Source organism: Rhagoletis zephyria, unplaced genomic scaffold, assembly GCF_001687245.7.
Source record: "Rhagoletis zephyria isolate East Lansing unplaced genomic scaffold, Rhagoletis_zephyria_1.1 Rzeph_scaffold_05168, whole genome shotgun sequence".
Taxonomy (NCBI): Eukaryota; Metazoa; Arthropoda; class Insecta; order Diptera; family Tephritidae; genus Rhagoletis; species Rhagoletis zephyria.
This window is the reverse complement of record NW_016162251.1, coordinates 11,280-26,234: the sequence shown is the minus strand read 5'-3', so window position 1 is coordinate 26,234 and position 14,955 is coordinate 11,280. Positions and strand designations below refer to the sequence as shown.

General features: G+C 39.4%; 1 protein-coding gene across 1 annotated transcript; it reads left to right on the top strand.

The window, feature by feature from the left end:
* Positions 1 to 12,482: 12,482 nt before the first annotated feature.
* On the top strand, positions 12,483 to 14,889 carry LOC108371713 (uncharacterized; the record flags this gene model as incomplete). The annotated part of the gene is made up of 4 exons (XM_017627316.1): positions 12,483 to 12,693; positions 12,758 to 13,344; positions 14,092 to 14,324; positions 14,584 to 14,889. Coding segments are annotated over exons 1-4 (1,131 nt in total), but the record flags the coding sequence as incomplete, so codon positions are not given.
* Positions 14,890 to 14,955: the final 66 nt, after the last annotated feature.

Below are 14,955 nucleotides of genomic sequence, written 5' to 3'. Positions count from 1 at the left end.
ACGGTTCAAATCGCAGCTAACTACGTCCGGATATTTATATCCATGAATACTCTGGGTAGCGACCGAACGCTAGTTTGGGAGCGAGGTAAAGTGGGAGGGCGTAACACCCCGCGTGCGCTGGGGATTAATCGGGATGGTGCCTCTGCCCGGCTGGTTGAAGTCCTAGGGAAAATAAAGGCTGACATCAGCTCCATCCACGAAATGCGATGGACGGGGCGAGGAAGGTAAGCGTGAGCCTTGCGACGTCTACTACAGTTGCCACGTAAAGGAGTGCAATTCGGTGTTGGATTTGTAGTGGGAGAGAGACCGGCGTTCACTCTAGTGGACGAAAGTCTAGCCACAATCTGCATCAAAGCGAGATTCTTCAACATCTCATTCATATGTGCCAATGCCTCGATGGAAGAGAAGGAAGAGGCATCCAAGGCTCTCTTATCTTAGAGCGTACATATTAGCGCTGCCCAGATACGTATAAAAATGGCGATTTAAATGCCAAGGTGGGCAACGAAGGGATCTTTGGTGCCAGTGTCGAAACAATCAGCCTCCACATAGAAACGGCGGGCTGAGGATGATCCACTTCGCCGGAGCCCGAAACTTGGCAGTATGTAGTACTGGGTTCTAGCTTAAAAAGATCCATCATGCTATTCTCATTTTCGTTGTTGGTGTTTCCGACAGGGTAGGAGTGTGGTGTATTGTGGAACGATTTACCGTCATCCCTTGTCAAATTTGGTTTGGAGACAAACCGGTTTCGGCGTTGTGCCATCTTCAGTGTCATTTTTCGTTCTCTCAAGCTACATGGATGTCTCCACATCGAAAAACTGGAAACCAAATCGAGCATGTTGTGATAGACGGAAGGCATGCTTCCATGTTTTATATGTACATACGTACACTCCGAGGGCCAAACATCGACTCGTACTACTATATTGATACATTCAATATACGACCCAACCTCGGAGCAGCAAAAAAAGGGCACCCAACCAACCAAGGAAATTTCAACGTCGAAAAGCTGCAATCAAAACGGACGGCCAATGGATTGGGCGCTCGACCCCCACACCTGCTGTGAGAGAACACTCTTCAACAAACCGACTTGCGCGATCAGTGGAACCACATTTCCCGCTCATTACTGGTACAATGAGAAGTGTGAGAAAATGCTTGAAATTCTGGCCGACAGAAAAAACACCCGAAATTTTTAGCAGAGAGCGACTTATAAAAGGTTTTACGACTCTTGTAGGAACAACCATGCCGACCTAGTGACCGATGTCCAGAACGTACTCAGATTATGGAGGGAACACTTTTCGACCCTTTTGAATGGCAGATGCACTGAAAGAAGTGGAGAAGACGAACCCGAGGTCCCAGTCGATATCCCAGCGCCTGACTATGACGAAAAGTGCCATAGCTGCTTGAGCTGACGGCCTGTCAGCTGAGCTATTTAATTACGATGGCAAGGAGTTATTAAGGTGCATGCCCGACGACTAGAATTTAAGTGCGCTCTGCCCAATCCACAAGAAAGGCGACCCTGCCGCGGGATCAGCCTTTTAAGCGTAGGTTGCAAGGTCTTAGCGAATGTATTGTCTACCATAGACCAGGTATTCACAATATGCCAAATCTTGGAAAAGACCCGCGAGAAAATGATCGGCCTCACCACCTATTTGTCGACCTTAAAGCCGCTTTCGATAGCACTAAAAGGAGTTTCGTATATGCCGCTATGTCTGAATTTGGTATCCCCTCAAAACTCATACGGCAGTGAAAAATGACGTTGAGCAATACCACCAGCTCTGATCTGTTGCCGTTCGCCCCCAGACGGGGTTTCAGACAGAGCGTCTCTCTTTCATGTGACTTCTTTAATCTGATGTTGGAGAAGATGATAAGATCTGCAGAACTGAACCGCTCAGGAACAATTTACTACAAGAGCGTACAATTGCTGGCTTATGCCGATCACACTGACATCATCGGTAGGAAAAACCGCGAAGTCTATTCTGGCTTTTCCAAGTTGGACAAGGAAGCAAAGCGAATGGGTCTGGTGGTAAACGAGGACAAGACGAAGTATCTCCTGTCATCAAACAAACAATCAGCACATTCGCGTCTTGGCCCACGTCACTTTTGACAGTTATAATTTCGGGAAAGTATAGAATTTCGTTTACTTGGGAACCAGCATTAACACCGATAATAATGTCAGCATGGAAATCCAACGCAGAATCGCTCTTGCCAACAAGTACTGCTTTGGACTGAGTAGGCGATACAGGAGTAAAGTCCTCTCTCGACGTACGAAAAGCACACTATAAGTCACTCATCATGCCCGTGCTGGTATATGGCGAATTAAAATACAGCGGCTCAACTGGCTTGACCATGTCGTTCGAATGGACACCGACGCCCCACCTCTGAAAATATTCTGGCTTCACTTGGCATTTCCAATTTGCGTCAGTTGGCCAAAATCGCTTTGGCGGTTACAGCGCCAAATAAGAAGAAGAAGAAGAGAATAGATCTATAACCTTATCAGTCACACAGTGTTATAATCCCACGTAATCCTTGATGGTGGTACCGGGAGGGGAACGGTACATGACGGTAGGAAGTTTAGTTTGGGTTAAAGTCTCACACTGACGGGGTTAGGCTTTCGATGCTTCCTCCTCGTAAAATAAACATGCTCAGTAAAAAGTTAACAATTTAAATCGACGAATAGTTTTATATCAACTTTTGTGAACATCTGTTTGTTGGTTTTTTGTACAACATATTTAACTCTGTTGGTTATAATAATTTTAAGCTATAATAAACAATGTTTTAGTAAGTAGGTTATTGGTTTTGATTTTTTTTTGTAAGGGCCCCCTCTAAATTTCGTTCTGGCTACGCCCATGCTATAGCTGCTGAACTATGATACTTACCGCAAAACACAACCGTCCTACGACACACAGTGTTGCGAAACCGGAATTTTTTGGAAATCATATTGCCTAAACTGTAATTTTAATTGTATCGATGAGAAACTTCTACAGATTGGTCAGAATGAAATCCCAAACAGAATGAGTGAAAAAAAAATTTACACCGAAAAAAATTGTTGGGTAAAATTTTCAACAAAATTCAAAAAAAAATAATAATTGTTCGAAAAATTTACAAAAAAAATTTATTTTAATTCTTCTTTTATTTCTGATAAATACTCTATGATTAGTTTTTTAAATAAACTATAGGGTGGTCCGAACAAGAATTATAAACGTCAAATTTTCATGATTTTTCGATATTTGTTGAAAAACTCTGAAATTTTATATAAAACCAAAATCTATTTCATCTCTTATTTGAAAGGTGGCAATAAAAGCTTTAATTTGATACCGGTTTGAAGTCAATAGCTTCAGTTTTAAGAGAGTTATGCTCATTTTTGTGGAGTGCTAGAATAGATGTAGAATAAAAAAAAAAAACCACAAAATAAAAACAATACAAATAAGCGCGCAATAACGGATTATTTCACCCACCTACCTAGACGTAAAAACAAAGGGGGAGAGAGAGAGAGCGAAAGAGAGAGAATAAAATAGTAAAACAACAGAGAGAGAGAAAGGTACCACCACAAGCTAAAAGAAAACACTATATAAAGATGGACACACATGCGGACTAATTAGTGACAAAAAAGAAAACACTGAAGATGGCGATTAGCCGAAACCGATCTGAAAATAATAAAAATTTGACGTGGGATGACGGAAAGTCACCCGAAAACCAATATGATTAAATTATTCAATAAGTGATTCCGAGAATTTCCGTTCTATTTCTATGGAATAAATACTGAGAGTGATATACTAAAATCGCTATAACTCCCAGGAGGGCAGGTATGGGCAGCTGATTTTTTCATAGTTCGTTGAAAACAAATTATGTAACATTTCTGTAGTGGTTTGGAACTGGGACTCTCTGGGACTTTTTAGATATTGCTTACCTAACCCAAATTTAAAGGAAAAATGGACCTTTAGTCGGGTTTTCGCTCTAAAAAAGGTGCATATGAAAATGTCTCAAACAACATTCCTTTTTTTTTACAGAAGATACTTGTCCGAAGGTAGATTTTTTTTCCGAATCAAAATATCTGTCACCAAAATCAAATGAGATCATTTTGAATACAGCCCTGAAATCCCCTCTTTTCGTGAAAATTTTGTATATTTGACTTCTAAAATCAATTAAAAATCAACGGGCCAACATAAAATTAAGCTTTATGTGTTTTTTGTTCACTTGGAATGTCTGTGACAAAATTGCATCATTAAAAACACTGAAAAAAATAATCGGAAAAAAGTTACTTTTCCACTAGCTGCAACACAGTGCGACAGGGTAGACCGACGACTGAGTTGACTATAAAAGCTCAAACAGTTAACGACGTAGCGTAGACGTAGGTTGACGCAGACACGATCTACATACCTTATGGGATTCGCGTGCTAACGAATACTGACCACCGCATGGCGGTGACGTTGCCGTTGCCGTTGCTTCTCTCTCTCTCTATGGGCCATGTCTCACGATCAATATTTATTGACGTGATCCAAGTATCGCGATATTTATTGACTGTGTAGCATGCAATATTGATGGATCGTGATCCATATCGCAAAATTTCTAGAAATTTTGAAATCTGGATCGCGGATCGCAGTACTGTCAATAAATATTGAACGTGTAGCATATTTCGTTCGCGATACGTCAATACGTGTGTATTTCAAAATAAAGTGGAGATTTAAATGTTAAAGGCGAAACGTTAATTATTGGATTAATTATTTATTTGGCAGTGGTAATTTTTAATAATGTCGGACGACGAAAGCGCACATATCCAGCCGGCGGTGTTGGGATTAACGAATGACCAAAGGTGTTTGAAGGAGTTTATCCTACAATTGGAAGGTATGCCGGAATTGTGGGATCCTTCGTCCAAAAGCTACATGAATAAAATAAAAAGAACGGCCGAACATGAGAAATTATTACTAATCTTAAAAAAAATTAATGATAACGCCACTGTAGGTGATGTCAAAAAAAAAATAAATTCTTTACGATCAAATTATCGCAAGGAATTGAAAAAAATTATTGACTCCAAGCGCTCCGGAGCTGGTACAGAAGACGTTTATATTCCAAAGTCTTGGACATTTAACGCTCTTCACTTTTTAAATAAAAATGAGAAGCCTGTTGACCTGGTAAGTAAATTTGTTTTAAAGATTTCCTTGACTTCTACTCATACTCTAGTGAATACCTAGCTATAAAGGTGGAAAGAAAAGAAAGTAGTATGTAGATTGTATGTGGTTTTAAGTGAAAACTTTTATTATTCTTTTTTTTCATATACATAAGTGATAAAAATTGAGTGGCAAAAGTTAGCATCTATATTCGTCATTGTATTATTTGCAAAATTTGTCTCTTATAGTTTTGGCACATCTTGTTGAATTTCGCCAGTTATAGTTTCGAGTTATAATTTCGAGAAAGTAGAGAATTTCGTTTACTTGGGAATTAGCATTAACACCGATAATAATGTCAGCATGGAAATCCAACGCAGAATCGCTCTTGCCAACAAGTACTGCTTTGGACTGAGTAGGCAATTCAGGAGTAAAGTCCTCTCTCGACGTACGAAAACCACACTATAAATCACTGATCATGCCCGTGCTGGTATATGGCGTATTAAAATACAGTGGCTCAACTGGCTTGACCATGTCGTTCGAATGGACACCGACGCCCCAGCTCTGAAACTATTCTGGCTTCACTTGGCATTTCTAATTGGCGTCAGTGTTATAATCCCGACGAAATCCTTGACGGTGGTACCGGGAGGGGAACGGTACATGACGGTAGGAATTTTAGTTTGGGTTAAAGTCTCACACGGACGGGGTTAGGCTTTCCATGCTTCCTCCTCGTAAAATAAACATGCTCAGTAAAAAGTTAACAATTTAAATCGACGAATAGTTTTATATCAACTTTTGTGAACTTCTGTTTATTTGTTTTTTGTACAACATATTTACCTTTATTGGTTACAATAATTTTAAGCTATAATAAAAAATTGTTTAGTACATAAGTCACTTATTGGTTTTGAATTTTTTATTTTGCATTTTGTTATTCTGTGAGCAAGAAATGTTGACCACGAGCACGGAGGTTTTCGTATCCACGCTAACACTATCATTGAATCCGTCCAAAGATTAACCTTTAAATGGTCGAAACTGATGTTATCGATGACTGCTTCCATTGTTCCTGCAAGCAGAACTGTGCCGCATAATTCCAATCGGGACATGATATTGTTTTAACGGGGGCTACTCTTGCTTTCGCTATGAGTAGATTAACGAAAACTTTGTCTTCAGTCTTAACTCAAAGAAAAACGGTAGCCGCATACGCTTTTTCCGATGCATCACAAAATCCATGTATTTCAACGTGGTCAGACGGTGAGAAATAGACCCATCTTGGTATACGGATGTTATTGATCTCGGTGTAATAATAAATGCTTGCCAACGATCCATGGTATTTGAGGACACAGTTTCGTCCCAATCTGTTCCTTCTAACCAAATGTTCTGCATTATGATTTTGGCAACGATTATGACTGGTGCCAGCCAACCAAGTGGGTCGAATAGTTTGGCGATTGCTGAGAGTATCGCCCTTTTCGTAAAAACGTCTCGACTTTCTAGGAATTTTGCTGAAAAGTAGAAATGACCTGAGTGGGCATTCCACCTGATACCAAGAGCCTTTACTGTACTGGTATCTTCGAGGTTTTGGTATTCCCTTTAAAATTTGACTGCAGTTCGGAGTCCATTTTCGCAGTGGGAGACGAGATGACTGCAATACTTGTGAGATTTCATCTCGAGCTCTCATCACCGGCGAGTACGTCGTCCACATACATGCATTTTCGCAATATGTTTGCTGCGATTGGATAAGAGCTCTCTATATCGTCAGCAAGTTGATGTAATGTCCTTAAGCGAGGTACGGAGCACAGTTAATGCCAAAGGTCTCTGTTTTCAGTTCGTATAAATTGACTGGCTCCTGTGGGCTGGTACGAAATACTATTCGTTGGAATTTTGTTTGTTTATTATTTACCAGAATTTGCCGATACATCTTTTCGATGTCGCTGTTGAATACATATTTAAACAGTCTCCAACGGAGGATCAGGATGGTTAAATCGGCTTGAAGAATTGGACCGGGATGGAGGACGTCATATAAGCTCGCGCCATTGGCGGTAGGGCATGAGACATTGAATACGACTCTGACCTTTGTACTGATGCTTTCTTCCTTCAAAACAGCGTGATGAGGTAAGAAATAACAGTCAGTTGACTCTGCTGGCACGTTATCAGATATTTTAGACATATGCCCTAATGTCTCATATTCCCTCAAAACCCGATTATATTCCGTTTTCAGGACAGGGTTTTTCGCTAGGCGCGTCTCGTTCCGGTAGAACTGAGAGCAGGCGCCTTTCAGCGATGGTTCTATGGAAATGTTGTTCGGATAGTCCTTTCTGGAGGGTAAAGACACGATGCATTTCCCTTCTGCATTCCTCTCGGTGGTAGTCTTGAACTGTTCTTCGCAATCGTTGTCGTCGTCATTAAGACCTTTTTTCTTAGGAATATCCTCCAACTCCCAAAAAGCGGTTAACTGTTTGTCCAGGTTGACTTCATTGTAAAATGATAAGATATTGTTGTTGGATTCGATGCTTCCGCACAACCGGTTAAAATCCAACCGAACACGGTCTCTTGGGCGAGAAGCGTATTAAATACGTTTTTTTTTTTATGCCGCCTAAAATGATCTGCTGGTATATGTCTCCTCCGGGTACGAGATCCACTGGTTCATTAATGAAGAACCTCTTGTCCGCCTAGACCAAGTCTGGGAATGCTTGCCGAGTCATTGCGCTTACTTGGCAAGTCGGCAGATCTCCTGTTAATTTTGGTAAAACCAGTACAATAGCATCTATGCTTATTAATGGGTCTGTGGGCGACCGCAATTGAATGGCGCACGCTTCCTTTATCTGCGCAGATATTGAATTATTGATGCCCGAGACTTGAGCATGCAAGCGTTTTGATGGCAGGTTAATTCTGCGTTTAAGTCTTTCAGTTATAAAAGAGCATTCAGATCCCGAATCTATCAGTGCTCTGGGGGAGAAATTAACACCATTATAATATATTTTTACGCGCGCAGTTCCTAGTAGCACTCCTTTGTTTGTATTAGCAAAGCAAGAGTTCACATTTTTAACTGTTTCGGTATTTTCTTTTCCAGAGTCCCGTCTTAACTGAGCCTGCCTTGAAGTTGAGGCGCCGTCATCTGAGGGGTTCGGAGCTCCCCTACGATCTGTTGCTTTTAGCTGAATTGCTTGTTGTAGGTGGAGCAACGTATGATGCCTTGAATGGCACGCGCTACAATTGAAGGGACTGGTGCACCTTGTCACCGTATGTCCGGCTGACAAGCAATTCAAACAACGTTTATTGCTCTTGACGTACTCAATTCTGTCGGAAGGGGTTAACTTGCGGAATCTTTCGCAGTGTCGTAACTTATGCTCGCTATTTTGACACATTGTGCACAATTTTTTGGCGACACTAGCTTGAAAAGCGCCAAGTCTCTTTGGAGGTGCTTCCGGCATTTGCCGTGTGTTTTGGGGCTTAGGCGTCTTAGCTGTTTTGTTGCCCTTGAGCCCTGAAACGGTTTCTAATGTCTGAAACCGATTGGATAAGAATTTATCCATATCTTCCCATTTTGAGATCTCTGTTTTGTTCTCTATGGTTTGTTCCCACAGAGCCAGTGTGCATTCTGGCAGTTTCGTCGAGCATAAATACGTTATAATTGCATCCCAATTAGAAATGTCAATCTGATGACATTGAAGAGATACCGACAAGATTTTTTATAGATTGGTAGTTCACTAAACTTTAGTAAGCTACCTGAAATTTCAAGACTCTAGCTATATTTAAAGTACCACTTTTTGTAATTTGAAAATGGAAAAGGCCTGGCTGGGCTCATGTGTCAGACGAAGGGTTAAACTTGAAATATCTAGGCGGCCCAAAATAGTTAAATATTCATACGTTTATACACTGTTTTTTACATCTGATCGAAAAGTTGGGTGGCAAGTGATTCCTCCTGTATAATTTGCGCGGTCACTGTCACACAACCGCGTATTGATATTGTAATTTTATCTTACTTTGCACGTACATATTTGCACAAATCCATAGAGCGTTTTTTTAAACGAAAGTCTACATATACATAAATTTGTACACACAATAATCCTCTGGCTGAAAATAAATAAAGTAGTTTTGTTATAAATACGTACGTGGATACCAAACACTAATATCTTATTATTGGGATAGTGGTAATAATTTTCTGGCGTGGTGAAAGATTTATTTTGGTGTGGCTATTCGGGTGAAAAAGTTCAAATAGTTTTTGAGCATTAAATTTCGTTAGACATACACTAAATCTGCGATCAGATTTCTGTCTGTGTGTTTTCCGTGGTAATAATTCTCTAACCCAACAAATCTGCGGTCAGATTTTTATCAGTAGTACCACGAACTATACAACTTTTTACCTCAAATTTACCGGGCTTTAACATCCAAAAATGGAAACTTTCATTCGATTGGCAGATGCCATAACCGAATTTGAGAGTGACTACAACAGCACGCCATTCAAAGATCAGAATAAGCAGCACTTGCAATACAGCAAGAGGAGCTGAGAGCCATGTGGAAGAAAACAAAATCAGCCCATGAAGCCCTCATAAACACCGATTTGACAAGAGAGGATAGACTATCTGTAAAAACCAAAAATAAGAGTAGTTTTGGCTGCTATATGAAGTGCATGGCTGCAACAGCATCTGATTTAGAAAAGTTAGCGAACATTGAGAAAGAAAATGAAGATGTATCTGTTCGGGGTCACAACATTCATCTGCCTCCCTGTGACACAGATATCTTCAAAGGGGATTATCTTTCATGGCGATCATTCAGAGATATGTTTACGGCCATCTACACTCTCAATAAGCGCCTTACCCCTGTTGAGAAACTATTCCATCTCAATCAGAAAACTCAAGGTGAATCTAAAGAAATCGTGCGAAGGTGTCCTTTGACTAACGAAGGCTTTTCAACAGCCTGGAAAAATTTAAGCGACCGATACGAGAATAAACGTATTCTGGTCAATACGCAATTAAAAATTTTATTCAACTTAAACGCTGTTGAGAGCGAATGCGGTAGCTCTATTAAAAAACTGCAGCGGGACATAAATAATTGCATTTCGTCCCTTCAATGTCATCAGATTGACATTTCTAATTGGGATGCAATTATAACGTATTTATGCTCGACGAAACTGCCAGAATGCACACTAGCTCTGTGGGAATAAACCATAGAGAACAAAACAGAGATCTCAAAATGGGAAGATATGGATAGATTCTTATCCAATCGGTTTCAGACATTAAAAACCGTTTCAGGGCTCAAGGGCAACAAAACAGCTAAGGCGCCTAAGCCCCAAAACACACGGCAAATGCCGAAAGCACCTCCAAAGAGACTTGGCGCTTTTCAAGCTAGTGTCGCCAAAAAATTGTGCACAACGTGTCAAAATAGCGAGCATAAATTACGACACTGCGAAAGATTCCGCAAGTTAACCCCTTCCGACAGAATTGAGTACGTCAAGAGCCATAAACGTTGTTTGAATTGCTTGTCAGCCGGACATACGGTGACAAGGTGCACCAGTCCCTTCAATTGTAGCGCGTGCCATTCAAGGCATCATACGTTGCTCCACCTACAACAAGCAGTTCAGCCAAAAGCAACAGATCGTAGGGGAGCTCCGAACTAGACCTCTGCATGAGTCGATTCTAATTTGAAGCCAAAGAGAGTACAGTAGAATTGTGTATTCTATTTCAAGTTCAAAACACCCAGCGTTTTGAATTTTGTATTTTATGAATATTCATTGCGTTTCAAGTTTTCTAACTTCATATAGAATTATATAAATGAATGAATGAAAAACCTTAAATTTATTCAGACTCAAATTTTTACAATTTATGTGATATTTTGTGTTTAGCATCGAAAACGAAAAAAAGAATGGAAAGTGTAGAGGAAAATGTAAGTACGTTTAGCTTAAAATGATGTACGTATGTATGTATAGTGAATCTACATTTCGGTCCATTTAATAATGATAATGGTATATGTTTATAATAACAGGACTCCGCAAGCGCATTATTGCAAAGTGCCGGCATCAAGAAGAAGCTCCACAGTGGAGAATACACTCTGAGTTAAAAATAACTCTGGCGAAGAGTTGCCCGATATTGTAGCATGTAAAAGATGCTACAGCATTTACAAATTTACGGGGTGCACGTCAAATATTGTAAGACATAAATGCTATATTATAAATGCCCATAGTGTGAATAATGTTGCTCAAATAGAAGTAAGCAATGAGACGAAACAAGAGGGTATTACTCATATTACGCGATGGGCTGTCAAAAACTGTCGCTCTTTTAAGATAATTGACGATTCTGGGCTAAAAGAATTTGCAAAATTTTTAATTAACATAGGGGCAACCTACGGTTCCAATGTGAACCTTGATAAGCTTTTGCCCCACCCTACAACGATATCGCGTAATATATCAGGGCTTTATGAAACCCATTTTGAAGCAATAAAAAACGAAATTTTAGGATGCAAAATGTTTGGGTATTCAATTACCACAGATATTTGGACAGACAATTTTTTGAGGGCGTCGTATTTATCATGCACTATCCACTACGTAAAAGACGGTGTTCTTGTAAACCGTCTCTTAGCAGTGAAATCCATGGAAGGAAATGCAAGCACAGGTGAGAAATATACACAAATATTTTAAACAAACTTACAATCAGAAGGTAAACACATCTGTCACAACTCAAAGGACGTGACTGATCTGGATATTCGTTTGAAGTTTTCAGTAGCCGATCGCCATGTATTGACGCTCAGAAGCATATTCGCTTTTCACGCGAAAATCAAAAATACAATATTTTAATATGTGAAACTTTGTTGTGCTCGGTTGGTGTAAATGAAAACATCGATGAAACGAAAAGGACGCAGGGACAGGATGGCGGGGTTGGTTGGGCATGTATGACCAGGATATGATGTTGCTCATACGCCATGTATCCACAGGTTTCATCAAACTTAGGGCCGTTAACTTATCTAACAGCCCTTAACATTAGCCGAAAAGATTAGTCGCAGCGGAGTACTTCCCACTGCAATTATACAGACAATTTCTTCCTTTACAAAACGAGATTTCTTTCATCTCGAGCAGCTGAACGAAAATCGTCAGTGATATTGCAGCGACGCGGTAATTGTCAATAGTTTTGAATTGATTAAAAATATTTCCTGTAAAATTGAGAGATAGGACATTTTCTTATTTTGATTAAAATATTTTTCTGGACAGCACGGTCCCTTTTTATTCTGTGCAGATATTGGCTATACTATAATATTAAGATTGGTTAATGAAATTTACAATTTTACGTCCAAAACAAGACAAACAATTAACATTAAGATAATGGCTCTTCAATTCAATAATGTGTTGAGTCCAAGGTTATTTAAATCCTTTTTATTTCATTATTTCAAGGCTTAAATATTCGAGGGAAGATAAAAGAAATACTAGCAAATTTTGGATGTGATGTTGAAGAAGACAATCCTGTCATAGTGACAGACCGTGGGAGTAACATGATTGCAGCATTTCGAGGAGCTGAAAGCATTCATTGCATCAACCATTTACTACACAACGTTATTGAAAAAGCAGTTAAGACAGTACCTGAACTTACTGAAATGGTAACAAAATGCAGTAAGCTTGTAAAATATTTTAAAAAATCAGGAACAAATGCAAGTTTACGAATTTCTTTGAAAAGTTTTTGCCCAACCCGTTGGAACACAATATTTTATCTAGTTAAATCAATAGAGGAAAATTGGTTCGACATAGCAAATATTCTGAAAGAGAATAAAGAAACAAGCAGAATAGAAAACCTCAATGTGAACCATTTAAGTTGCGTCGCTGGACTTTTAGAGCCATTTGATTATGCTTCTAAAAAGCTTGAAGGGAGTAAATTGCCCACAATACATTTGATAATTCCATATGTAAACAAATTGAAAAAGTCCTGTTCTGCTGGTGAAAATGATATCGAATTTATAACTCAAGTAAAATCGGTTCTCCTCAATGAAATTTTGGCAACAGTTTTCCCACATTTAACAAAATACCACAAAATTGCCCATTTTTTGTTTCCGCCAACAAATAAACTACTACAATTTTCTTCGGATGAAAAACTACAAGTTATCAGAAATTGTAAGGAAATAATGACTAGCTTTATTGGAAATATGGATGGAAATATGGATGGAAATATACAAAGCAACGACATCTTGGAAGATAATGCGTTCGCAGATTTTATCGAAATCAATCATGAAGGCAGCGCCATGGCTCAAGTGGATCAGGAGATTCAAAGTTATTCTAACCTAAATGTTACGTTCACTGCTGACTTCGACTGCCTTAAATGGTGGTATCTGAACAAAAATTTTTTTCCAATTTTATACAAAACGAGCTGCAAAATTTTCTGTATACCCGCAAGTAGCGCGGCTTCTGAAAGAGCCTTTTCGGATGCAAGAAATTTAATAACCGAAAAACGTTGTACTATTGCTCTTAACCCAGACAATGTAAATAAAATAATGTTTCTGCATTCAAATATAGAAATATAAATATACTATATGTTGAAACCAATTCGATTCTTATCTAATGACTCTCTTTTATAGCGCATACAAGTACAAAATATGTATAAGAAAAGTTCAATAAATACAAGGAAATGTAGGTATTTAGATTTATAAAAATAAAAAAAATTCCATCATATTCACTCAATTTGTTTTCACATCGTTTGAATATTGTAATGTCGACAATCATATCAGCAAAGCTATTCATTTAAATTCAATAAAATTCAAACCCAATCACATTCATTTAATTTCAATATGAATGATTCATTTGCCGTTTAGAATGGATTCATGCAGCCCTCTACTCCGAACCCCTCAGATGACGGCGCCTCAACTTCAAGGCAGGCTCAGTTAAGACGGGACTCTGGAAAAGAAAATACCGAAACAGTTAAAAATGTGAACTCTTGCTTTGCTAATACAAACGAAGGAGTGCTACTAGGAACTGCGCGCGTAAAAATATATTATAATGGTGTTAATTTCTCCCCCAGAGCACTGATAGATTCGGGATCTGAATGCTCTTTTATAACTGAAAGACTTAAACGCAGAATTAACCTGCCATCAAAACGCTTGCATGCTCAAGTCTCGGGCATCAATAATTCAATATCTGCGCAGATAAAGGAAGCGTGCGCCATTCAATTGCGGTCGCCCACAGACCCATTAATAAGCATAGATGCTATTGTACTGGTTTTACCAAAATTAACAGGAGATCTGCCGACTTGCCAAGTAAGCGCAATGACTCGGCAAGCATTCCCAGACTTGGTCTAGGCGGACAAGAGGTTCTTCATTAATGAACCAGTGGATCTCGTACCCGGAGGAGACATATACCAGCAGATCATTTTAGGCGGCATAAAAAAAAAAACGTATTTAATACGCTTCTCGCCCAAGAGACCGTGTTCGGTTGGATTTTAACCGGTTGTGCGGAAGCATCGAATCCAACAACAATATCTTATCATTTTACAATGAAGTCAACCTGGACAAACAGTTAACCGCTTTTTGGGAGTTGGAGGATATTCCTAAGAAAAAAGGTCTTAATGACGACGACAACGATTGCGAAGAACAGTTCAAGACTACCACCGAGAGGAATGCAGAAGGGAAATGCATCGTGTCTTTACCCTCCAGAAAGGACTATCCGAACAACATTTCCATAGAACCATCGCTGAAAGGCGCCTGCTCTCAGTTCTACCGGAACGAGACGCGCCTAGCGAAAAACCCTGTCCTGAAAACGGAATATAATCGGGTTTTGAGGGAATATGAGACATTAGGGCATATGTCTAAAATATCTGATAACGTGCCAGCAGAGTCAACTGACTGTTATTTCTTACCTCATCACGCTGTTTTGAAGGAAGAAAGCATC